At 44.4% G+C, this 24,807-nt stretch overlaps 1 protein-coding gene across 1 annotated transcript in view; it reads right to left on the reverse strand.

The window, feature by feature from the left end:
- Positions 1 to 5,027: 5,027 nt before the first annotated feature.
- BBS4 (Bardet-Biedl syndrome 4) overlaps positions 5,028 to 24,807 on the reverse strand; it is a 42,680-nt gene continuing 22,900 nt past the window's right edge. The window contains exons 3-15 of the mRNA XM_019471970.1: positions 24,205 to 24,268; positions 23,313 to 23,424; positions 22,618 to 22,690; positions 20,696 to 20,749; positions 18,742 to 18,869; positions 16,875 to 16,929; positions 15,301 to 15,369; positions 13,890 to 14,042; positions 13,589 to 13,760; positions 13,040 to 13,109; positions 8,865 to 9,006; positions 8,275 to 8,485; positions 5,028 to 6,849 (exon numbers count right to left, since the gene is read on the reverse strand). Coding sequence (XP_019327515.1) covers positions 6,698 to 6,849; positions 8,275 to 8,485; positions 8,865 to 9,006; positions 13,040 to 13,109; positions 13,589 to 13,760; positions 13,890 to 14,042; positions 15,301 to 15,369; positions 16,875 to 16,929; positions 18,742 to 18,869; positions 20,696 to 20,749; positions 22,618 to 22,690; positions 23,313 to 23,424; positions 24,205 to 24,268 — 1,455 coding nt within the window. The 3' untranslated portion in view covers positions 5,028 to 6,697. The remainder of the gene's footprint in view (positions 6,850 to 8,274; positions 8,486 to 8,864; positions 9,007 to 13,039; positions 13,110 to 13,588; positions 13,761 to 13,889; positions 14,043 to 15,300; positions 15,370 to 16,874; positions 16,930 to 18,741; positions 18,870 to 20,695; positions 20,750 to 22,617; positions 22,691 to 23,312; positions 23,425 to 24,204; positions 24,269 to 24,807) is intronic.

Consider the following 24,807-nt stretch of genomic DNA (forward strand, 5'->3'; position numbering starts at 1 on the left):
GCACGTGTAGGCTGTCTCACTCCTCTGCACCGCTTACAATAGCGACAACAAAGAAAAGCTGCTTTGTCTTTAACAGACCTTGCTGAACAAGAGAAATGGAAATAGCTAGTGGGGTTTTTTTGGTCTGTATAGGGGAAAAAAAACTAGTGAAATTTCTGTTGATTGATTGTGGGGTTTGTTGTTTGGTTGGTTTGGATTTTTTTTGTAAAGTACAGAAGTCCTTAGTAGGTGAGAGACTTTTAAACAAATTTATCTACTGGATTATAAAAATCCAGATCTCTCTTCACCACGAAGAAACAGAAAAGTTGCAAAAATACCAAAGCTTCAGAACCAGGCTTGAAATGATCTCTGCTTTCCTCTGATCTCCTCTGCTTCTACAAATTCTGTTTGTTCTCATGTGTTACTCGCACCTTGAAATCCACAGTGGCTGACTCAAACCTCAGCTAGCCTCATACTCCCGAACGGAAGGGTTTCCACTGGAAATGTTTATTCACACACAGTTTGCTGAAGGTGCAATAGATGAGCTCATCCTTGTGACAGTAAGCTAGCGGCTCTCTAGATGACAAAACTTGAGCACGTTGATATTTCCACTTCTGTGTGCCTGTAGCCAGCGCAGCCACGTTGGTTTTGGGTTTTTGTCTTACCCTTGATCAAAAATGAGCGATGCTTCATCATATCTTTTCTGTGTATGTTGCTTACGGAAGGTCAAGTGGTGGATTATTTGAGATGCGTGAATCACAGGAGGCTGGCAGACTTTGAAAGGTCCTTCTCTGCTGCGCCCATGGTGATGTGCGATTGCTCCCCGGCCATGGAAGAGCCCATCCCAAATCCAACTCCTTCTTTCCCGTTTAAAGGCTCTTTATTTATTTTTTTCCCCCCTCTCCAGGGGAGTTTCACAGCATTGCTGAGGAATTACTTGATTTTCTTTACTTCTGTGTTTCTTGGTTATCTCCTGTTGCGGCATGTGAGATCCAGTTAAGTTTGCTCTTTTCTCACAAGTTCCTTTTTACAGAAATGGTGCTGAAATTTTCTTCCTTAGCTTTTATGCCTTGCCTCTAGCAAAGACCTCACCCGCTGCTTTGACCCTTGTTAGATGTTGCTTTAGAGCCCAACTCCGCTTCTCAGCTACTGGAATCCAAAGCTTGGATAGCAGCAGAGCACTAGATCCATTTCCAAAACCTAATGGAAAACTGTCCGCAGCGTGTATGTATTTGCCATCCGTTATCTTCTGCCCAAGTTTATTTTAAGACTAGTTAGCCTAAGGTAGGGGTTGCTTTTTGTAGCCACCTCTGTAGTACGCCTCCCAACGACAAGAACAGAAATAAAAAGTAGATTTTAAACTGTGAAATCCGCTGATGCTAGTTGTGGTTGGATTTTTTTTTTCTTATTCTGTACTGAATTATCAGGAATAATGTGCCACAGGGTGACCCTTCCAGTCATGTCCTGAGAAATGAATACTGGGACAGCTTTTGCGAGAATGGTGCAAGGCAACAGAACTCTTTCCAGTTACCCTAAAAGTTGTTTACACCTCTGTGCTGTCGGGCTCTTTTTTTGGAGCCTGCAGCTTAGGTGAAAGCTGATGCTGTTGTCAACGAGCGAGCAGCTAAACTGTCTCTGCGTTGATATTTGGCACTGGCTGCTGATACACGTGCTTGGAACAATCTGTTCTCCAGCAGTGCTGTCAAGTACTTCTGTCACACAACGTGCCGCGTTGCTATTTCTGGTGTAAGGAAACTGATCAAGTTTTTGAGTACGTTTGGAAGAACAGTATAAAAATGGAGGAAAATACTGAATTTATATTTTTATGGCTTTAGTTGGGGCGTTCTTATGTCCTGCATTAAATCAGCATTTGAATGCGAATGTTTGTTTCAAGCCATATTAATAACGCTCTTCTCTAGTGCAATTGATGTTTTGGTAAAAGCGTACAGTTAAGTTTTAAACCTGTGAGCATACCAAAGTGGTAGTTTCATGTTTAAAAAAAATTACATGTCTATAGACTCATTGGTTAAAACCAGCTAAAACAGACGCCACAACAGACTGTCTCGCATTCTTCATTCAGGCACTAACGAGGTTACTAGAGAGAGAAATGGGAATATTAAAGGTTGCCTTTGCTCTTTGTTTTGAAAGTTTCAGCGATAAGGGGCAGAGAAAACCTATTTGCAACAAGTTCTTTTGTGTGGCATATCCCTTGGCCTGCTCCCATTGCTCCCGTCTGCTTTCTGCTTCAGCAATGCTGAGTCTGATTAAACTCTTTAGTAAAACTAGAGCTTAGAGCCAGAAATGATTGTTCTCCTGTCTGCTCAGAGATGTCGGCTGAAGTTCTCTTCTGTAACAGATGGAGCAGTTTCTTGCATAGTATCTCAGATGGATCCTAAGCACCGACCAGGCTGAATTCTCAGGGAGTTATTGATCCAAACTCTTGTGGGAGGACGTTCTCTCAGCAAAGGAAACAAATGCAGGTTGGAAATAGCATGCGTGGCCATTACCTTCTGTGCCGGAAGCTTGGAAAGGCGTCTGTTCCAAACGGCTCGCTGCCGCTCTGAAAACTGAGCCTGGTGTCAGCCTTTGCTGAGAAGATCTCATAGCAGCTGAAGAATACAAATGCTGGCAGCTAAAGGGGAATGATCTCATAAAAATGCAAGTGGGGGAAACAAAAAAAATACCCTGTAAACCTCCCCTGTGAATTTCTCAGGAAAGCTGCTCCTTAGTCAGTGCAGCCTGGGTAGAACCGGGTTCAAATCTCACCTGTATCTTTCATTAAAAAACACTGATTTTTTTTTTGTGCCGTTTGGTTTGAGAGAGTGGTAAAGCTTTCCTTGTAGCAGAACTGTGTTTTCTATTATATAACAGTCTCGGCAGATTAACTACTTGTTAATGTGTGCTTTTTTGTAGTGCATTTATGTGTGGAGCTTATTATTTCAGTAAAGTTTGTCTTGTCATTCGGCACTGAGGCTTGTCTGTCCCTGTAGAAGAGGCTTTGCCAACTGAAACCCACTTCCCACCGGGGAAGTCTAAATTTTTAACGTCTTACGCGCCAACAGGATGTTGAGTAGGACCCAAGGTCCACCTTGCTCGATACTGCCTGTCAGTGACCACAACGGGGCAAGATCGTGTACAGGAGCATGGCAAGTATACACTAATACTGCCCATATCATAAACCAGCATCCAGTTGTCTCAGGGACCTTAAAACTGGAGTTGTCTGGGTTGAACACACGTTGCTGGATGGACAGATCATTACTCTTGGCTGAAACAAGGTCTTGCTGCTCAGGCGTTGCTATTTGAGTGTCTTCTAGTTTCTCTCCTGTGAGGAAGTCAAGCTGCAGTCAAGACCGTAAGCTGTATGATTTAACCTGGTTAATGATACACATTTTTCTAAAAGGGCAAAAAAAAAGTCCTAAAGCAGATGGTTTCTACTTCCCTAGAAATTAAGCTCATTATTCTTTTCCATCTTAAAATTTCAATTATGGGGGGAAAAGAGAAGATGAGAATTATGGCTGATGCCAGAAACAGGTTTTGGAACATAAGGTGTGATTTCCAAAATCCCTAAATGACTTAGTACAGTCCTGCTGAAAAATCCCGTGTTTAATTTCAGTTGAAAGAACAGTCCGGCCTCATCCTCATCATTAGATAGAATAAAAAAAGCTCTCCATAAAGACACTATGAATTTACTGGATGCAAATGCCATCATCACAATAGCCAGGGGGAGGAGAGGGAACAGGACAAGGAATTGCAGTTCTATTTATTATCCAACTGTAATTACGTATTTAAAAATGCTTCCTTAGACATAGAGGAAGCTCCCTTCTGCTCTGCTCAAATCCAGAAAGTAACAAGGTGCTACCGCTTCTTTTCATAGGAGAATTGGTTAATTGTCTGCATAAGCTTTTCAGCAAAATATGTATTTATTTTAAATACCTTTACAGTACCTCCAAATGTAGTATGCCCGATGTACTAACGTGTAGCATTTACCCTATAAAAGCATCCTAACAGCCAAGAAGGTAGTAAGTTACACCAGTGGGACTGGGCGAGAGGAGAGAGATCTTCGATTGTTCCTTGTGTCTCTGGTGGGACGAGGGCTGCTCCCACCTACTGATACAGCAAAGGAGTTTCATAAGGTCACTTTCCTTTTTTACAACGGGCAGAAGGCGGGGGAAAGCAGCTCGTAAAATCAGAACAGAGGGTTATGAGCAGATGGAGGGGAAAACCTTCCTGTATCAGCAATGCTGGTGCTCACCTACCTGTAACCACGCTGTTCTGGTCACTTCCAGGGCCTGAAAGCCTTTGTGATAAGGCTAAAAGATTACAGCAATCAACTGCTATCGGAAAAAACTGTCTTGAACTAAAGCTTTGGGGGTGAGGTAAAGAGTTCCCACACCCTGCCTACCCTTGCTCTGCAATCTTAACCTCTTCTTCACAGGCACTCTGTTATGCTGCAGTAACTTTCACTGTAAAAAGTTTAATGTCAATAAAAAAGCCACTGCACTGTACCTGACTTACGCCGCTTCTTGTCTGGTTTGCTTAAATTTGCCAGCGCTCCACAAAAGATCCTCTGTTTTCTTCCAACTCCTAGCATGAGGGAAACCTTACAGGAATGCTACCCAGAGGCTGTACAGATATAAAAACAATCAGTAGAGGACAGCTGGAAAAAAAGCCACATTTGAGATAAGCAGACAGATCTGGCAATGAAAACAGAGGAGAAAGGGAAGGGTTCCTACTCTTCTAGTGTTCTCCAGGGAGCAGGATAGCACTTTAGTTCCTAGTTGTGCTCTAAAGATGCATTAATGTCATTCTGGATAATGGCAGCTAACCACAAAGCACAACTGAAGGATGTTAATATATCCAGAGCCTTGGTCCTGCTGCTTTTACATTATTGCTACAGAGAAGTTTCCATTACTGACCTTCCTCTGTTGGACTTTTTAATTATGGAGTGATACAACGCAACAGCGCAGAACTAAAAGCAGGAAATACATTTTAAAAAGCTGGGTAGCTTAACCAGCAAGTACACTGAACCCTGAAACTTCAGTTCTGTTGGGGAAGCGCTACACGTTCTGTTTGGAAAACTCGGATCGGAAGTCCCACGGCAACGTTGGCTTTGTGTACTTCTCGGAGAAAAACTGTGCTTAACCCAGTTACTGGTTCTTTATGTAAAGCATGATGCTCCCACCTTTAGTTCCCAAAAGCAGTTGTTTTGAGGACCTGTATCAAGCTCTGGATAAGTCCCAGAGGCAACAAACTGACAGTAGCAGAGAAAAGGAAGACTAAGATTTTGCTGTTTGAGGATAGAAACTTTCAAAGCATCTCTAGTATCACATGGGCATTAAAATTCCTTGCTCTGCTCACCAACGGGCCGCTTTGCCCCCTCACAGCTAGCATAAATGATTTCTCCTAAAATGCAACTGTAAGGAGGGCATAACTAAATTATTCAGAGCACGGCTGCTGTCGTACTAAAACAATTTAAATTTAGCATTGAAGCTGACTGTATCGTCTTTTCCGAAAAGGCTTGCTCTTTTTTTTCCTGCAAACCAATCTTTCCCCCCATGCTGGGCGATACAAATTCTCAAGGAAGAACTCCAATCACAGGAGCAGAGCTTCACTGAGGCTCATCTACCGTGTTTCTCGGCAAACAATTAGGAATTTGGCAGACTTTTTTGCTGCTGCAGCTAGCCTGCTTCCAGAATAGCCAGCCTCCGAGCACTTGCCTTACTGTGGGCCAGCTTTGCAACTTTCTTAGCTACCACATGGAAGCTTATGCTTAAAAATAGGTCAGATTCAAGAAATACAAAGAGCGATCCTGGGATCAGAAGATGAACAGTCCTAAAGAAGCCAGCTCAGTTGGCTGGCCAACACACAGTGCCGTTAGCCCAGCGCAGCAGGTCTGCTTCGGCCATCCCTCCTCCACCAGGCTGCGTGTTAATGGAGCGATCGCCTCAAGACAAACCAGCTCACCTTTGCTATGCAGCTCTCCCACGTTTCACGACTGCCACCGCTAAGGAAAGTGTGGGCTTTAAAGTGCCTCTCATGCTCTGTGACCGTGACGTTGCCCTGCTCAGGAATACCAGCTCCCAGCTGTTTCAGCTTCCTTTCAGCCTTGAGAAAGCCTTTACAAAGTCTTGCCCTTGTGAAACGGGAGTGACAAGCCCCTGTTTCACAGTAAGCCAGGCTGTGCTAGTCCCGAGCCTGGCTTACTGCTCTGCACTTGCCCTGGTGAGGCTCGCTACCTTCACGCCCTCTCCGAGCGTATTACCACTGACCTTACTACAGCCTGTGTAGGGCTTCCTCAGCCGCTTACAAGTTCAGCCACTGGAAGGGTTTGATCCTCTTTGGGATCCAGGATGCTAAGTCACTACTGCTGGCTTTTCTAAACATACTGGATGCCTCAGCATCCTTCTGGAGGACTTACACGCAAACACTGAAGCCAACCCTGTGGAGAGATGGATCTCCATCCTCCAGTCTCTTGTAGTAAGCTGCGACCACACTAACAGTAGCTACGCAGGAACCTCTTCTGATTGCTGCAACGACTCCTTGGGACAAGGTAGAGACCACGTGCTAAAATCATTAACAGAAAACAGCTGCATTTAGACTAACTGACAGTGGGGTGAAGCCACCGTGGGTCAGGGGGGAGGGCAGGTCCCTTTCCCCACAAGTCAGCAGGCAGCGCTGGAGATACTCCTGCACCTGCCTGTCCCAACCAGAGTCCGTCCTAGTCCGCTGCCTGCCGGCTCTTGCGCTTTTCTTTCCTCTGTTCCTCCGCCCCCATTGGTGCCGAGGTCTCCTCGGGGCTCGTTTCTGAGCCCGGTTCTGGTTCCAGAGGCAGCGAGGGAGGCTTTGCAAGCGGAGCTGATGCTCCAGCACCTGGGGAGAGAACACAGTTACGGTTACTGTATGATTACACGTCTTTAGTCTATGCTTTTTGCCCTTCCAGGCAGCATGGAGATGCAGAACAATCACAGCTATTAATTACCCTCAGATTTCTTCTATCTAGCATTAGCTTATCAATAGCACTCAACTCTTGTGAGTTATGCAGCCAGAGACCTTACAGAACCCAAAGTTCTGCTGAAGGGAAGCTAAGGTACAGGATCGCATTCAGCTGGGCTCCTGTGAGAAGTCAGTACAAACTTATGAATTAACTCATTTTGGAAGGGAAAATAGTTCCACTGAAGCTGGTTTATATTCAAGCTGGAGGCAAAACCACAGTACCATTTTCAGTTCACAGTTTTAGCAAACTCAAGGAGAGTTTCCAGGCAGTTAACATAGCTACTTACAGAATAAAATCAAAACAGGACACTTCCATGCTGAAGTTGTTTCTACGCTTAGATTTAGGCCGACAACTGATGTTATGAAGCAGCTCCCTTCTCTGATGTGGATAATAAAGTCCTTCAGGTAAACCCCAAACTCCTGTACGTTTTATTTTTCAGCTTTCCTGACTAAGTCTTCCCTGCATGGAAAGTTTATTCCATGCATGAGAAATGGAACAGGTCCTTAGGGGTGCCAAAGAAAGAGGCCTGGATTACACAACCTCTCTCCTGGTTCAGTCCACAGGAGACAAGACTAAGAGTGACAGAAAATCACCACGACGAGCAGTATCTCTAGCGCATTCCTCCTCGGAAGCCAAGGGGTGAGAGGAGGTCAGGCTATGAATGGTGGCTCAGGAAATGCTCCTACCCAGGCCCAGCAAGAAGCAGCACGTACAGATACTGGCCTAAGCCTTCTAAGGCTGATGCTGTCTCCTGAGCAACCTTCAGTCCAGTGGCCCGCACTAAAAGGTAATGCAGCAACATTTGCAAGGGAGGGACCCGGCTGGACAGCTTCAAAGCAATCCAGTTGCAGTTATTTTTGTAACAGAAATGATAAAGCACTTCAGAAAATCGTCCATCATTTCCCTTCTCTCCAGCAGCCTGTCTGTTCATGTCAGCTCCTGGGCTCTTCCAAAGGAAGACAGGAGGTCTGGTTTCTGAAACCACCTCCTTTCCAGAGCAAGATCTCAATCCCATGCTAATGGAGTCTTGCCCATCATGGCTCTAGGCAGGAAGGGAAACTTTACTGGCTTTCCGCATCCCTGCAAAAGCAGGATAGTATAATGCACCACAGAGAGCATCTTCCTTCCACACTTCCTTAACTCAGAAATCTGGGAAAGTTATTACCAAATATTGACATCACTACCATGCAAGCAAGTCAACACCTTCCTAAACACGTGCTGTAACTCTGTACTCAAAGGAAGAGAGATTTCTCTTCTCCCCTCCCACAGTTCTACTTTAAAGAGAAGCAAGAGAGAAGTACCTGGGGGAAGCTGCATGGTTTTCCCATACCCCGCAGCTGACGACATGGCTTGACCCAGGGCCTGGTTAGAGCCCAAAGGCTGCTGAGTGCTGGAGGATTTCCCTGACGCAGCAGCTTTCTGCTTGGATTTAGACTCTTTAGAAGGCTTAGTCCAGACCAGGCTTTCCCCCACCTGCAGGGCAGCTCCCATCTTCTGGGCAACCTCCACCATCTTCTCAAGAAGCAAAAAGAGAAGACCATTGTAAACAGGAACACTTCAGACAACAATAAAGTCAAGAACAATACAAAAAAACGCAAAAAATGAGAGCTGTGCAGAGCTGGCTACTGCCTTGGTGCTCAAGGGAAACATCTCTGCTAATTCATTCCCTTAATTAAGAGGGAATCTTGTCTTGCTGTGTATTGATTGAAGAACTGGGCTTCAAAGAGCAGAAATGAAGCAAGCAGCTCTCAGCAGGCGACTGCTCTACTCGGAAAATCTCATAAGCAGAATTTCTTCCTAATAATTGGACTCCAGAGCCAAATTTCCTCCTCATTTCTTGCCAGTCTTAGCGTGGCCACTTAGTTCCCGCTGACAACTGTTAGGCACATACCTCAGGGTCAAAGTCAAGAGTACTGCTCTCCTTCACTGCATTGACCTTCTTCTCCATCTCCTGGTACTGGCTGAGGGCTCCCTTCTTGTCGCCCTGGTTATACAGCAGGACAGCATAGTTCAGGTTGACGAGGGGGTTGCACCTTCAGCAAACACACAGGACGCATCGCATTCACTGTGGGAACACTCATCCCGACTTGAATAACGCTAAGACGTGCCCAAGCAGCAAAGCTGGAGACACCTTACTGTCTGGGCACAGACAAGCCATGGGGTACTCTGACCCCGAAGCAGATGAAGGGCTGCACAGCCAGAGTCCTTTGGGAACACAATAGAGTCCCACGTGCTTGGTAAGAGGCCCAGTGCCTGGGCTCAGCGAAGTATCCCAGCGTCAATGACAATATAAACGACTCTGCCGATTGCCTCACCCCCTGCCAGGCTCTTCTCTGCGACAGCCAATTCTTTGCACTTGGGGACCATCTCAGAACTGTCTTTAGTAAGTGCCAGGTCTCCTGACCCCTTGCTCCTGGGGCACCAGAGCAGTGACGGGGGCTTTCATCATACTGTGAAAGCTGATCTCTGCTCTGGCTTATCTCAGGCTCTCGCAGCTCTCCCAGTTTGTAGGAGAGCAGCTTGCCGTGGGACAGGGCAGTGGAACAGACTCATGTTTATTGATTGTATTTTACAACCCAACATGCTACAGAACGTGCTGTTTACATTTCATTTTCCTCACCTCTTCTCTCTCATTCACCCAGTAAAAGCATACATAATTGTATGTACTGTTATAGAGAAACAGTAGGCGACACCTATTAACGAAGGACTCAAAGACGAGACCAGCACTGCAGATAACACTGTTATCCTGCACAGTCCTGCCTCCCTTCCTGATGCAGAACAGCATATGAAGATTTCAAAAAGGCAGAATTGCTCCATATATTCTCATTTTCCACAGTATCCACTTTCTTCACTAGGATACGTTAACCCCGCACAGCAACTTTTCTTCTGGCATAGCCAGGAGTGTGAGCAAACTAAATCAGAGGGAAAGAGTGAGCTGACTCCCTTGGCTCTGTAATTGCTAAGTGAAGCTCTCAGAGACCTGATCCTTCCTTAATTGCCTGACAAGCCACACTCGACAAACTGTTCTGACCATTCTTTAGCAGTCTGAATTTCACCCTTCTTTTGGAGAAGCAAAATGCATGTGTATTATCTGACAAAGAAATGAAACGCAAGAGGGGCACCGGCCCCTCGGCTCACCCAGGCTGCAGGATGAGACCTGGAAGAGCAGAGGTTGCCTTTGGCCAGAACAGGGGATGTGCTATCAAGGGGTGCATGGAAGAGCACTGTCTGACCGCAGCTCACTGCAGAGGAGCCGCATGCATGTATCGCTGCACGCAGGTCAGCGAGGGATGCTTTGTACAGTTTGCTCAATAAATGTGAGCGAGGGATTGGTGCCCTCTCCTGGAGTTTGGCAGGGATGGCTGGAGCCATCCGACGACTCCAGCACCCATGCCTGGGGGGCCAAGACAGAGAGAGCATCCTTTGTGAAAAGTGCAGAAGGGAAGGCTTCTGCTAACACCGTTCAATAAATAGAAAGTGTCATCTGCAGGCCATGACTATCCATCCTTGGTAAGTTATATGACAGCGCTTCAAGAAAGAAGACTATTAGGAGAAATCTGATAGCATTTATAACCATTGGTTTTCCTTTAACTGAGAAACTGGAACACTGATCCTGCCACAAAAAAAAACCCTCCTCGCCGTCTTTGCCAAAGCAAAGGAAGTAATGCGTGAAAAAAATAAATATCAAAGCCCCATCTCCTTGGGGGGGGGGGGGGAAGCCAGAAAAGAAAATACAAAAAAACCAAACCCACACAACAAAACCCTGAAAATAGAGATCAGACAGATCTGGGAACAGCCAGTTTTAAAATTAATTGAATCTTATCAAGCTAATTCGCCTTCAAGAGCTGAGAAGCAATATGACAGAAAAAAATCAATAGCTAAATAACCACAGAAAGAAAGGACAGCTATGAGCTAGAACCAGTACTAAGAAGAAACACCTTTTTTAAAGATTTTTCCAAGATGCTTTCCATTCCAGACCCCAGCATGGCACCCAGGCCAAATGTCACAGCGCTGCTATAAAAGTATTTATGGCAATGGAAACAAACACGGCTATCTTCCTCCTAGCCAAACAGTTCATAATACGCCAGCAAAGCAAGCCTGTGGGGACATGGATTCAGCCACACAATAACTGTCTAAAATACACGGCATGTCAGCTGAACAAGCCTAACAAAGTCTGGATATTCCTCCCAGCAGTCTCTGGCAGTTGGCATTCATTTTTGCTTTGATGAGGTTTTATTTTCCCAGTAAGACTATATAGCTGTAGCATTACAGCAGTGCCAAATATTTAGGCAAAGTTGTAGAGCTAAATTTCTATTCCTTCTCTTTGATCAAAGCACGCCAATTCATGACTAAGCAGCCCAAGCAATCTTTAAGGTCCTGTACTGCCTTGCTAGGCATGGAAGGCTGATTAGGAAAGCCAGGCAAAGGAGCCGACTGGACTTACGTCAGTGATGTTGGTAGGAATGACCGATGCATAATTGCGAAACGCTCTCGCACAGCAATACATTTATAAATCTTTGACTATAGTTTGCACAGGTTCGGTTCCTCTGAGGAGGTTGCACAGACCTACTCACGTTTGAAACAGATGTAGAAGTAATATTTAAACCTGCTTTGTAATTCTGTCGATGCATAAGGATGAAGAACTTGAGTGCCAGATGTGTGCTGGCTGTGCAGGGCTAACTGATTCAAGAGCTCTGGCACGCGTGCAAGCCATGTAATTCCCAGCAAACATCTGAGAGCGTTTGCAGCACCTCTTGCAAAGAGAACTGCACTACAGTGTCAAACACTATTTTTTGAAACCTGCTGCCCTTCATAATGGGTTTAGGAACTTCCAGAATCCCCAAAATTAAGCCTGGCCAGTAACCAGCCAGGTTAGAGAGGACAGAGGAAAAGGGACCAGCATCTTCTCATGACACCTTGTGGCGGCCACTGCAGATGGAAAGAGTGTTTTTGCCGCAGCCCTGCCGCCAGCATACAGACTCCTGGGCTCAAGGGCGCTGTGCTGGCTGCTGTAAGTATGCAAATATTCACAGTAAATTGCGGAGAAGAATCACCATCTAATCACCTACCAGTTAAAATCTGAAAAGTAAAAAAGAAAGGTAAAGAACAGCAGAGCCAGGGAGCCAAAACTATTCATAAATTTGAGACAAATTTGTTTTTCTGATTGAAACGATGAAATACTGCAAGGTTCATTTTAACATTTCTGAAACCAAGCGCTCTGATTTTAAGAGCCAGATTGCAAACACAGACATTGTTAACACAATGGAGGAGAAAGGGCTACGCTGCTGCCCTTTTATATGCTTCATACTAGCTTCTTGCCCACATTCTCCCAGCTAAAATCTTCCCTCTGCCCAATTCAGAACAGGCTTTATCCCGAGCCTCTCATTGCTCTGCACAGGGCTCAAACTCTGGGTTACAAAATATTCTGGGATGACTGGTTTTCTATCAAATCTGCTCTGCTGTGCAAAAATATTCGCTGGAAGGTGGCCTGGAATCTCCAAAGTTATCACCACTGACTCACTAACCAAACAGCAAAATAAAAACCAGCTTTGGGCTGGACTGAAACAAAATTTCCCTTTCATTTTTCAGAGCTGACCTGAATTAAAAAAAAAAAAAAAAAAAGGTGGTTTAAAAACAACAGGCTTTATCCCGAGCCTCTCATTGCTCTGCACAGGGCTCAAACTCTGGGTTACAAAATATTCTGGGATGACTGGTTTTCTATCAAATCTGCTCTGCTGTGCAAAAATATTCGCTGGAAGGTGGCCTGGAATCTCCAAAGTTATCACCACTGACTCACTAACCAAACAGCAAAATAAAAACCAGCTTTGGGCTGGACTGAAACAAAATTTCCCTTTCATTTTTCAGAGCTGACCTGAATTAAAAAAAAAAAAAAAAAAAAAAGGTGGTTTTAAAACAGTGACTTGCACAGCTGCAGGAGTAAAAACATTTCCCTATCGCAAACCATTTAGGGTCAAAGTAGACAGAGGGACAAAGCATGCAAAGGAAACCAGGTGAGGGAGGCAAAGCAACGCGATCAAACAACTGACAGCTATGATTAAGACTTACTTGTCCAGTGCCACAGCTTGCTCATAGGAACGTTTTGCGTTCTCAATGTCTTCAAGGTTTGTCAGAGCAACTGTACCAAAGCAAAATGTACACACACAAGCTGATGCCTCACAAGGACTTCATTTTTAGGACAATTCTAAATGTCATCACATCGTAACATAAATAGGTGCTAGCAGGGTTGTCTGGACTGCTGCCAGGATTAACCCTACTAATGTCACCTCTGACAAATATTTGTCTCGCTTGATCCAAAAAATGTCCACTGCTGGAAATCCACACCCACTCCTTAGGCAGCCCAAACCCAAACTCTTACATGTAGAAAGTCTTTTCTAATGTTTAACCTGGATCTGACTGCAATTTAACCTTCCTATTCACCACAGAGAGAGAACAGACTATTCAGACTTTATACCTGTCAGTGACCTACTGGGGAACAGCTTCTTAGCACAGTCTTTATCCAATATTTGTTTACTTCAGCCCAAACTTTCCGTCTCTATAACGTTGCATCCCCTAGGCTGGATATCCCCTGAAGCTGGATAACGGAGCGCTGCATACCTGCAAGGAGCATATACAGCTCTCCCATCTTGGGCTGGAAGTTGATGGCAGCGCTGAGGAAGTGGAAAGCAGATGCGTACTGCTGCATCGTGAGATGGACTAACCCCAAATTGTACAAGATCTTCCAGTCAAAGGGAGCCAAGTAGTTTGCCCGCTTCAGGCAGCTGATAGCCTTCAAAAAAGGAATGAATGTGCTGTAACACAGCCCACCCAGAACAGACCTCCTGTCTCTGCCACAGGAGGAATCTTGTTCTTGCATGGTCAGCTACAGATGAAAAAAGAAAAGAAACCAGATGCTTACTGCTACATATTTCTTCTTCCCGAAGAAGCACATCCCAATGTTGTTCCACAGCGGGGGGCTTTCAGGCACAGTGCTGGCTACCACCCTGTATTTGGAGAGGGCAACGTCAAAATCTCCATGGGCCTGCATCATGCTGCCAGCCGCCAAGGTAGCCTTTGAGAGAAGACAAGAGTGATCAGCTGAGGAACTGCGTTTTCCCAAATATAGCAAGAAGACAACAGGAAAAAATTAATAAACTAAAGCCATCTCAAGAGCAACCATTTAACTGTTTCAGGTGTTTTCTTCTAGGGCCTGCCAAGACCAACAGTGGGGAGCAGATGGGGGCTCTAGAATCTCCCAACATACAGCAGAAGACAGGGTAAAGAAGGGACTCGAGTCCGCTTCTTCCTGCACCATCTCGATCATAACTGTCTTGGAAATATTGCAATGTGACAAGTGTTTAGGGTATGTTTTGGAATGACAGTAGTATCTCCTAGAGCCTGAGTCTCTGAGGAGATCTATGTACTAACGGTTTCTTTTTACCAACAAGCACAGATAGAAATAGTTCTGGTGCAAGCTAACCGGAGAGTAAAACATACGCAAGCAAGGCTTAGGCAGCAAAGCTAGCCTAGTTCACACTGACTGCTTGATACTGCAAATTAATGGAAATATGCACGGGGAAAAAAAAGCGAGTGATTGCAACACACTATATTTAAACCACACTAGTTAAGTCTTTTACAATATTTCACAGTGACAAGTAAAATTTGTAAGTGTAAAGGTGTTTTCACAATAACATTTGGCTTGCATTCATATATCATTTGTCAACCCCACATTTCAATACTCTACGTCGTTAACATCGTACAGAAGGAAGAAGAGGCAGAGAGAAACGAAGTAACATGGCTAAAAAGGGAAGTAGTTTCAGAGTCAGGAATGAAACCTAGATGCCAAGCTAGGCCTTCCAGACCAGAGCCAAGGAAAAGTCACATTTGTATGCAATAGTTGGAAGCACAGAGTTATTAGCAGATGGGAGAATAATACAATGGAATATCACTTGTATCTGTGCTCCGTGCCTAGGAGTCACAGGGACCAAGGAACAGCTCTTGAGATTTTTGAAACAATGTCTAGAACATTTTCCTTGCAAAGTAAATTCCATTTGTTTTCATTTGTTTGCGACTTCAGATTAAAAACCAAAGGGATCAATTTAACATCCCGTATTCTACCTCCTCCCCTTTCCCTACCTCCACACACATCCCACTCCCTACCCAGGGAGAGGTCCCAGAAATGTATTTCAGAGAAAGCTTTCTGGGCATGATCCTTTTCAGCCTCTCCAGGCTAAGACCCTGGATATAGATGGCAAAGCTCTGATACTGGAATTAGCTTTAAGAGGTGTCTCATCATCATTCAGCTGGTTCATTTCCACTCGTCATGATACCTTGTAGTTGCCTGGGTCGTAAGTAAGCGCATTTCCAAGGTGTTCAAAAGCCTTCTGGTAATCCCCAAGCTGGGAAAAGAAGTGAATAAGCATCAGAAATTGAGGAATAAGGGGGTTAAGAAGGAGAACGCATGCTTTTGGGGCACTAGAATTTCTGGTTCAGTTAAAACAAATATTCAGAAAAGTGAATTTTACAGTCCTCCCATTACACACACGTTCTTGTTTGATAAATTACAAAACAGATTCTAAAAATTTATTTTGCTGGGCTGGATTCACTGTTCTGACCAAAACAAAGTTTTCCATATAGTTTCTGCTCTGACTTTTCTTAGAGGAACGAGCTCCAGGTTGATACTCCTCTGCTCCTTCCTCTCTTCCAGAAAAGAGGCTACAAATTGCTACTCTGCACACCCTCGATTCCCTCACCACACCTTCCTCACTCCCCAGGGCACTCTTTTCATGAGAAGTCTCCCCTTGCCTTCTAATGGACTGCAAGGGTTAGTGGGCATGACTGTGTCCATATATAAGCACAACTGCTTAGAATCCCTTAAATCCTTTGTTTTCAACTGAGTTATGCCAGAATTGTACCAGTCCAAACAGGATAAAATTCTGGACACTGGTGTCCTTTTTTGGTCACAAAAATTGATGAGAAGCCCATCTGTCACTCCAGCAATTATACCGATGCATCAGACTCCAGCGTCTTCTGCAATTAATAGCAAGTGGGAAAGCTGTAGAAGCATCTTTAAAACTCCTGAAGGTGAGTACGGATCTAGAGACATGACAAACTGAACAAATGAATCACAGCACAGAGACCTGGGGTCTAAATTCACAGGGCGAATGTTATACTCACACTACTTCTATCTTACAGATCCCCCTTCCCAGGTCATGCTCCCTTCTAAATTCACACTTACCCACTTAAGACATCCAAGGCTCCTATTGAATTTCCCTATCTCTAGAGCAAGGCAATTTTTTTCAAGATCTACATTTTATTCTCGAGCATCTAAACAATTAGGGAAATGCTTAAGGATCTTTCCGAATCAGCACTCAGTGCAGGTTTTCTAGCCCATCAATCCTTTCGGGCACTACTGCCTATTCTTCCTCGCTTGTTCACTCTTTGGGAAGCTTATTTTTGGAATAATCAGATGGTCCTTCCCATACATTTTACAGACCCAAGTGATAAGCATGCCTTTGTTATTTAAATCGATTCCGATTTTCTTCTATGGTGCATTAACACTAGCAATTTCATGGCTGCTTTTGTAGGAGAATAACAGAATCCTGCTCCAGAAGCAAGGTAATGACTAGTCATGTTTTGTTGTACTTGGAGGATTTATAAAAGAATTAGGGCAGTTGCCAAAACAGAATTCCTGCTTTGGCTCAGGTCCAGGAAATCAACTTGCTTTTAGCAGCAAAAGGAAAAAAGAAGATACGGAAAAGCAAGCTCTGTCACGTTAAATGCAGTCTTTAGAGAAACGTGTGCAAGTCGTAGGAAGGTGGATAGAAATTAACTCTATGAAAAACCAAACCTTGGTCATTTTGAAAATAATTAAGTTCATGTAATAGCTAACAGTCTTCAGTACCTGCAAGTAAAGTAACCCCAGTGTTGTAAGGAGGTCTGTGTTTTCTGGAGAAAACCTGTAATACAAAAGCCAGAGAGCTGCGTTGTTTATTAGCCCTTCTAGAACAAGGTAAAAACAGAACATGGAATTACGATGCTACATTATCCTACTATCACTCCAGGAAATTAACTGTTATTATTAAATGCAAATATTAGAACAATTGCCATCATGGGGACTTCCTTTGAACAATATTACACCTAAGCTTTCAAAATGTCTGCTAGATATAAATGAGAAGTCAACATAGCTCAGTGAAATAGATCTGGATGCATAATAAAATAATGTGGTTTTGTTAAGCTTCAAAGTGAGTTTGCATCAGTGACCTGGAAATACAAAATGGGCTTTTCCATCGTCTCCATAAACCACGCTCTAAATCCATCCCAAGCCTCTTGGGCCATGTAGGACAGGCAATCCTCAGCATTTCTGACAGATCCTACACACACTCATCATCGGACTTTTAATTCACTCTATAAAAAGATTACAAACCTGGTTTCACAGACCAGCTGTGGACTGCTCACCACGGCTTTGTGCTACACTGCAACCCACAGACCAGAGTGCTCAGACAGGCACTACCTGTTCATGTATCCCTGGCTCCATTCAGCACAGAGAAGCTTAAAAAAATACGTCCCAAGGGCTTTCAATTACTGTATGCAACTCTCAAACCTTCACTGCCAGTCTGGGGTTCACACAGCAATGTTGTGAACCCTTTTAAAAGCATCCCCATTCCCAGCAGCTTTTGAAGAAACAAATAGGATGAAAATAACAAAAAAAGAAAAAGCAGAAAGAGACACTGCGTTTGTGGCCTCACTCACCTTGATAGCAGACGTCCCTGCTATCAAGACTTAAGAAATCTAGTATGTACAATCACATAGGCACCTTTAAATCTCAACCAGAACAAAGCCGCCTGTGCCTGGTGGTATATAAACACAGAGCAACGACAGACTATCCTGGAGCTGGTAACAGCAGGCAAAATGTAATAGGCAGATGAGAATAAAAAAATAAAAGAAAAAAAAAACCAGGAGTGAGGAAGAAGGGAGGGCAGGGGAGCACTGCGATAAGATATATAAACCTGGTATGATGCTTAGCAAGGATTATGTATGTAATAAACATTCTAGATTAGTCCAAATGTCTACCCAACCCAATATACTGTCAGACAGCAGCCAAAAGCAGACGTGTAAGGAAACGGTATGTGAAAAGAGCCGGTACAAAATGTAGATCCTCCAGTGGCTTCCGACACGCTCCTGATTTTCTTTAGTGCTTGCCTCCATTACAAAACCACATTTTAAAAGCATTGGTAAATCAGATGCTCAGGAATGCCCTAAAGCAAGATAGATTGGTACTGAGAAACAGTGACGGGGTGGGAGAAAGTCACCGTGCACCAACCCATCTCTAGTCTGCCTACTCACACGCTTTCAAACACAAATCACTTCAAGTGAAAACAGTATGTGGAACCCAGCAACGGATTTTTGACAGACGATCAGGGTTAGAGAGACACCCGAGGTTAGATCTTCTCTGGTAGATAAACCTTTGGGATATATGAAGTCAGTTTTGGTTAGGCTTGCTCCCAGGCATCTCTGTCCATTTGTTTTTCCACTTTTTTTTGGCAGACCTTCAAACAGCTACCTTCTTCCCTGACACATTGTCAGCAGGAGGAGGACTACAGCTGAGAGCAGAGACAGCTGAAGAGCTTGAAAGTGCCAGCTTTGCACAGAGACACTATAATTACCATTAGCTTTTTAATCATGTCCTCAATTCAGATCTGGGACACCAATCAAATTTCTCCTGGCATAGGATGGGACATGGGCAGATAGAAAAAAGGATATATTCTTACTCTATGGCTTTCTTATAGACTTCAATGGCTTTATCCGTCTCCCCCTCCAATAGGTGAATTTTCCCCAGCATCATGTAAGTCAGATCATGTCTGTTGAGCTCCAGGGCATTGTTTAGCTGGTCTCGTGCCTAAACACACAACCACAGAGATTAAAAAAAAAAAAAAAAAGTGATTACAGAGACCTCAGTGAAGCAACAGCCCAAGAGCAATCGCCAGCAGCTAGCGAAAGGGAACAGCTAACACCCCCTGAGCTTGGAGAACCCTGCTAGCAAAACCCAGCCCAGCTAATTGTTGAAACGAGTTCTGCATCAGGAGCCATGTGCTTTTACGGACAGAAAAAGGCAACGTGGCATGCTTCAAGCCAAGCCAAGAGGCAACAACCTCCCAAGGAGGAGAGGAGCACGGGCCTGTTCCTGTATTTGAATTTGTTTGGTTTGAGGGAATCTCCCGATTTGTTAGGTTAACAGGTACATTACAGCTTATTCTTCGCTAAAATGATTATTCCGGCAATGAGCACGGATTGCCAAGTAAACAAGAGGAGTGAATCAGCTCTTGTCAGGCACACACCGATCCCCTCCAACAGAAGACGCTTTGAAGCATGTCTTCCTCTTACTTCCTCAGGCCTAGCCAGCAGGACAGCAAAGTATGTTTGCTGTCTCTGAACATGTGATATATTAGAAAGAGAAATGCTGACACAGAACAGAATTCTGCAATACAGGATATTTGTCACCACCAACTACTGAAGAGACAGTCATCCCCGAGGGCTTCGTTATACTTTAGACGTCCTCATGGAAGTATTGCTGCCCAGGGTGACCAATACATCTCAGACTTATGGAAAAGCTGAGAAGTCAGCAGGTTCCAGCTTGGAAGGCACTACTGCGGACAACAAAGCCCAAGTATGAACCTGTACTCCAGAGCTGCTTGCTTTACAGCGATGCCTTGAACAGGGAACGCAGCAGGGGTTCGCTGCAAGGACCACAGCACTCCACCAGAAAGAGCAGCAGGGAGCAGTTGGTCCAAGCTGGGAACAAAAGTTTTCCACATGCTGGTTTTTCCCTTACAAAGTAACCCCACAGGATCAGAGGCAGCTCAGTGCTCACCACGAGCACCTAGGGGAGGGTTAAGTGAGGAGCTGGGAACAGCATGCTCAGACCTGGGAACAAAACTCCGTTTCAAGCTTCCAAGAAGTTCTTTATTAGCTACAAAGCTAATAAAGTTAGTGCTGCCCACACTGCAACTATACTCTTTTGTGACTTTTGCTCCAGGCTTGGTGCAAAAGGAGCTTCAGACACCTGAGCAAATCCTTTCCATGGAGGAAAAAAGGTGCCTGCTGCACTTCCAGCAAACAAACCTCGTAACTCTTCTCTCTGAATCCTGCCAGACCCAAGGGGCAGGAAGTTTTCCTTCAGAAGCTCTCCGCACGGGGTGCAGCAGTTTGAGCTGTATGCTGGGGAAACGGTTTGGGTCATTACCATCACACTTCTCTTTCTTCAAGAAGATGGAACTGGCATGCTCTATGGACTGCTGCTCCTCACAAAACCAGCAATGTTTATGGCTCTGGTTTTAAAAGGCTTGGAAACAGAAGCAGCTCTTGTTGGAGCACAGCTGGTTTTCTCTCTAGTTTGAGGCGGCTCTTCGAGGTTTCTCAAACATCCCTTTTTAAAACAGAAATACTGTCTGAAAAAGTTCAGAAAAAGGCTCCTGGCCAGCAACAAGGCTAACCTCAGTTTCACTCTTATCCAACTTCACTAACTTGCAGCTGACTCAAAGTAATTCAACATGCAAATGAAAACAGAGACAGCTCAAAAAATCTTGATCCCAAAAACAAACGCTGAAGCAACATTTCCTTGACACCTATCACTGCAAGCGATCCACTTCAAACTACCAAAGGAAGTGAAATTTCTGGGAACCTGCTTCCCATTTGTCAGGTAGATAAGACGAGCATTTGCATTACCTTGTTGAAGTGTTTCAGGTACATGTAGCACACACCCAGGTTGTGGCTGATCTCCTGTATGAAAAAAACCCAACCACAAACAAAACCAAATCAGCATGAGGTTTGAGATACATGCTACATAATCTGCCAGGGACAACAGTCATCACTGACCTGGATGGGGAGACCCCTGTGCCTGCCCACACCCTTCTGGCTTTGTAGATCAAGTAAACCTATAAATTCAAGTTGCTTCAGGAACCTACTGAGCTTAAGTGTGATTGTACACAAAAGACTACAGGCCACCGAGACAAAAACCACAGAAATGTGAATGGTCTTTTTGGAGAACAAGGAGCAAAGACTGGTTTCTTCACTGAGATGTGACTTAGTTCCCAGGGAGATCTCTGAAGCTAGGTAAGTTGCCCTTCTGGGTGGCTCTCAATCTAGCTGTACAGTCATTAGGATATGCACAATGCTGCACCCAGCTGGACAAAATTTGAAGACGTGCCTACCTTTCCAAAATAGAAGTCAAGCGCCAGAAGGGCTGATATCCCTCTGGCATCTTAAACAATTTTGCAACGGAGTAGGAAGATCACTTAGGGATCCTAAACACTCCAGTGACACTGTAGGGAACAATCATGCCTCTAATTCATCACCAATAGTTTAACAGACAAGCTACTTGCCACATTCCCCACCCTGGCACATCTTGGGGAGCTGAAAAGCAAGGTCCACTAATTCCTCGTTTCTATTCTGGTTTCAGTTTAGACAGCCTTTACCTTTAAGAGGAAACTCTCTTATTTCCCCATTAACCCTCTTAGAATGATATTTTCCTCCACAGTCTCTCCAACTGTGGAGAACAGTAATGAACCAGTAACTCCTGGTTACTGCAACTTGCAGAATGAGACAGCACAAGGGAAGAGCACAGGCTGGCTCTACTTCCAGTGCTGAGCCAGGTATGGGAAATAACTAATCAAAATACCCACTGAAGTCTGCCTGCTGTGGTTGTAAATAGGGTTATAGTCATGCTAAGCACATACTGCGCGTAGCTTGGTTAGCTAAGGGAATGCAGACTTGAAAGAAGACCCACAGTTTAAAAGGTTTCCGAGTTGTCTGGCACAGGATAATTTGAATAATACCAAACGTATCCTTGTATCAAGCCTGAATTTTAGACATACTGAGCACCAAAAGTACGGCTAAAGTCAGCAAGTGCCTGATGTCTTAGGGAATTAGATCACATGTAGCAAGTCTACCTTAGAAACAACACTTCCGCAGGCAAAACAGTCACCTGCAGAAGGCTGCCCACGGCTAACTGCAAGCCACATCCTCTCTCTTCTCACCCACTGTCACGCATTTCCCTTTGCAATGCTCTTCCTTCACTTTTCGTCTTCTTACATAGAAGAGCTAATTTAATTATTGCTCCTGTAGCTATCAGCCTACGTTTGGCCAAAATAGGTAATGCTTGGTAGGTAACAGGTAACCCTTTCAGCGAGTTTGAGTGTAATCTTTTTCAATGGTGTTTTACATTACAAAAACATTCCCAATTATTCAAGCAAGTTTTAATGATAACTGAGGGTTTCCAAACAGGGAGCTACTTCCCATATTTCCCTTAATGTAATTTAGCTCTTTGTACTATATACGGCTATGTTAATACTGATACTTTGCAAAGCTCAAACATGTTGCTTGATTCTCTGTGCCCCAAGACAAGGTGGGGGATTTTGCAGGGAGAAATGCTGCCTTGCTCCTGTGATCCAAACCAGACGCTGCAGAGGCTCATCCGTGCTCGTGAGCCTGTGCTAAAAGGCAACGCCTCTCAGCCCTGCAGCTCCTCGTCTGCTCAGACTGCAGGCAGCGTGAGCTCACCTCTGCTTGGAACAAGTTTGCAGCTGTCTTCATAAAACTGCAGAAACATCTGCATACTACAATAACCTGCAACTCACTGAAACACTTACCCAGTCCTTTTCATCGAGTTTAGCTGCTTCGTTGTACACTTCAATGGCTGCCTTGTGCTTCCCCAAAAGAAACCTGCGAAAGCATTTCAATTTTTATTTTTTCTTGCTCTGAAACTCTGCTGTGCAACCACTATCACCTTTGCCAGTGAGAAATGACGCTATTTGCTAGCTCTCCAGAGACCTGCGTGAGAAGCCCTGAGAAATTTACAATCTCAGCAATATTACAATCTGAGCAAACTGCTCCCTTTCAGGCCAAGGTCGTCAATCCTGCGAGATGCTGAGGCGCTCCCTGACGTTACTGGAGATGCAAGGAATGAATTCACAGGCTCTGCAGTCTGCCTTTGTCTCAGAGGAAAAAGACAGGTGATCTAACCGGACACTCAGAGACAGAAAGGGGTCTGTAGGGCAAGTTTACACAGCTCAAGTCAGCACCCTTAGCTCTGGAGCTGGAAATCAGTGTGTTACCTCTCTTGCTTAAAGCACAAAGAAAAAGAAAATACAATAGCAGCCAGGCAGATAACAGAGATTCTGCTTTTAAGGGTAGCCCACGCTTCTGGAAGCCAACCCAAGTCTTGATAAGGAGGAAGCATGTCTGGGATTAAGCAGCCTGGGATTTCACTTGATGCCTGGGAGAAAAACCAAACATGAAAGGTCCTGCGTGGCACATCAAAGAGAAACAATAAAACACCACTCACAGTGATCGTGCCACCTGCTTCAGGTTGTCAGCGCTTCGAGGGTTCAGAATGGAACATGTCTGAAAAAGTTCAAGAGATTCTTGAATTTTCCCCTCCAAGCGAAATATCAAAGCTGTAAGACAACATATACCAGGCAAATTAGTCCATTATCTGCGGCAAAAACGTGCCTCTCTGACAGCAGGGAAAGGAGGGAGAGTACAGATATATTATAACAACACTCATTTGGTCTTGCCCCCCGAAAGGCAGAAGCTGTGTCTGAGGGCAGAATGACAACGCATGCAAAGGACTCGTGCTTGCTTGGAAAAATTTCTGTTCTTTAAAATAAAGGCAGCTTTAAACCCTGGCAAATTGCTCGTTAAGAGGCAGTCCGGGTTTCCCCCCCTCAACTTCTACAGGCTGCACTATGTCCTTGGCCAACAAATCTCAGCTGTCCCCCACCACGGCACTTTGAATTGCAATGCCAAGTTTTGGGGCACAGTTTTTAGGGGACGGAGGGCAGGACAAGAAGAGGAAGACAATCCTTAAAGCAAACAGTAAGACAACAATCACCTGAGGCAGGTAGCTCTAACAGAAAACATGCATCTGTAATACAGTCAAACACACAACCCAAGCACACACCAACACATTGAAGGCCAAAGAGCCCAGAGTCCAAGGAGGAACCGATGACAAACTCATCGATATGGAGAAAACAGAAAATCTAATCTGCCCACCCATGTGAAAATCCCAAACTTCAAAACTAGACCTAGCAAGTAGAAAAAAAGCCAAATATTTTTTACATATGAATTTTATATGTTTCTATCATCTGTTCCCCTTCTTATTGTTCACTGTATCTCAAATCACAAGTAACTTGCTTTAGGAAAATTAAGACTTTTGGAGGCCTCCTGCGACATACCTTGAACGTAGACTGCATATTCGCACAGTCCATGAGACTCCTGGAGCTGCTCTTTGATGACAGCCTGAAATGACAAAGTGCAGAGAGTCCATACCAAACACGGCCTCCCTCACGGAAAAGCCCGTTAGCTGGTTCACTATTACCCCTTTACTAAACTGCAGCATGACTGCTTTCAGAAGAATATAAACCCTTCAAACATTTTAATAAAGGCAATCCCCATGAAAGAAAATTGATTTCTGACTGACCAAACACCTTCTTCAGCCTTGATTTGGAGAATTTTTTGTATGCGCTACGAATAGCTGTGCGGTATCTGCGCTTATTGCAGAATGCCCTAAAATAACTTGAACTTAAACACCATGCAACGTGTTGACGTACACAGTTCTTCCTTATGTGACGGTAACAGTGATATCACACAGGACATGAGAACGACAAAATTCGTTTAATCAGAATTTGTGCTTGGACGTCCATCAACACAGAACTTGTAGTTAGTTGCTGCAATATACTATATTAAAATGCTATAAAAGTTGTAAGCTTTCACCATTTTAACAAAGCTAATGACAGAGATTTGGTTTCAGTTACAGAAGCCACAACCCCACATATAAT

The sequence above is a fragment of the Aptenodytes forsteri genome, unplaced genomic scaffold, assembly GCF_000699145.1.
Source record: "Aptenodytes forsteri isolate BGI_AS27 unplaced genomic scaffold, ASM69914v1 Scaffold258, whole genome shotgun sequence".
NCBI lineage: Eukaryota > Metazoa > Chordata > Aves > Sphenisciformes > Spheniscidae > Aptenodytes > Aptenodytes forsteri.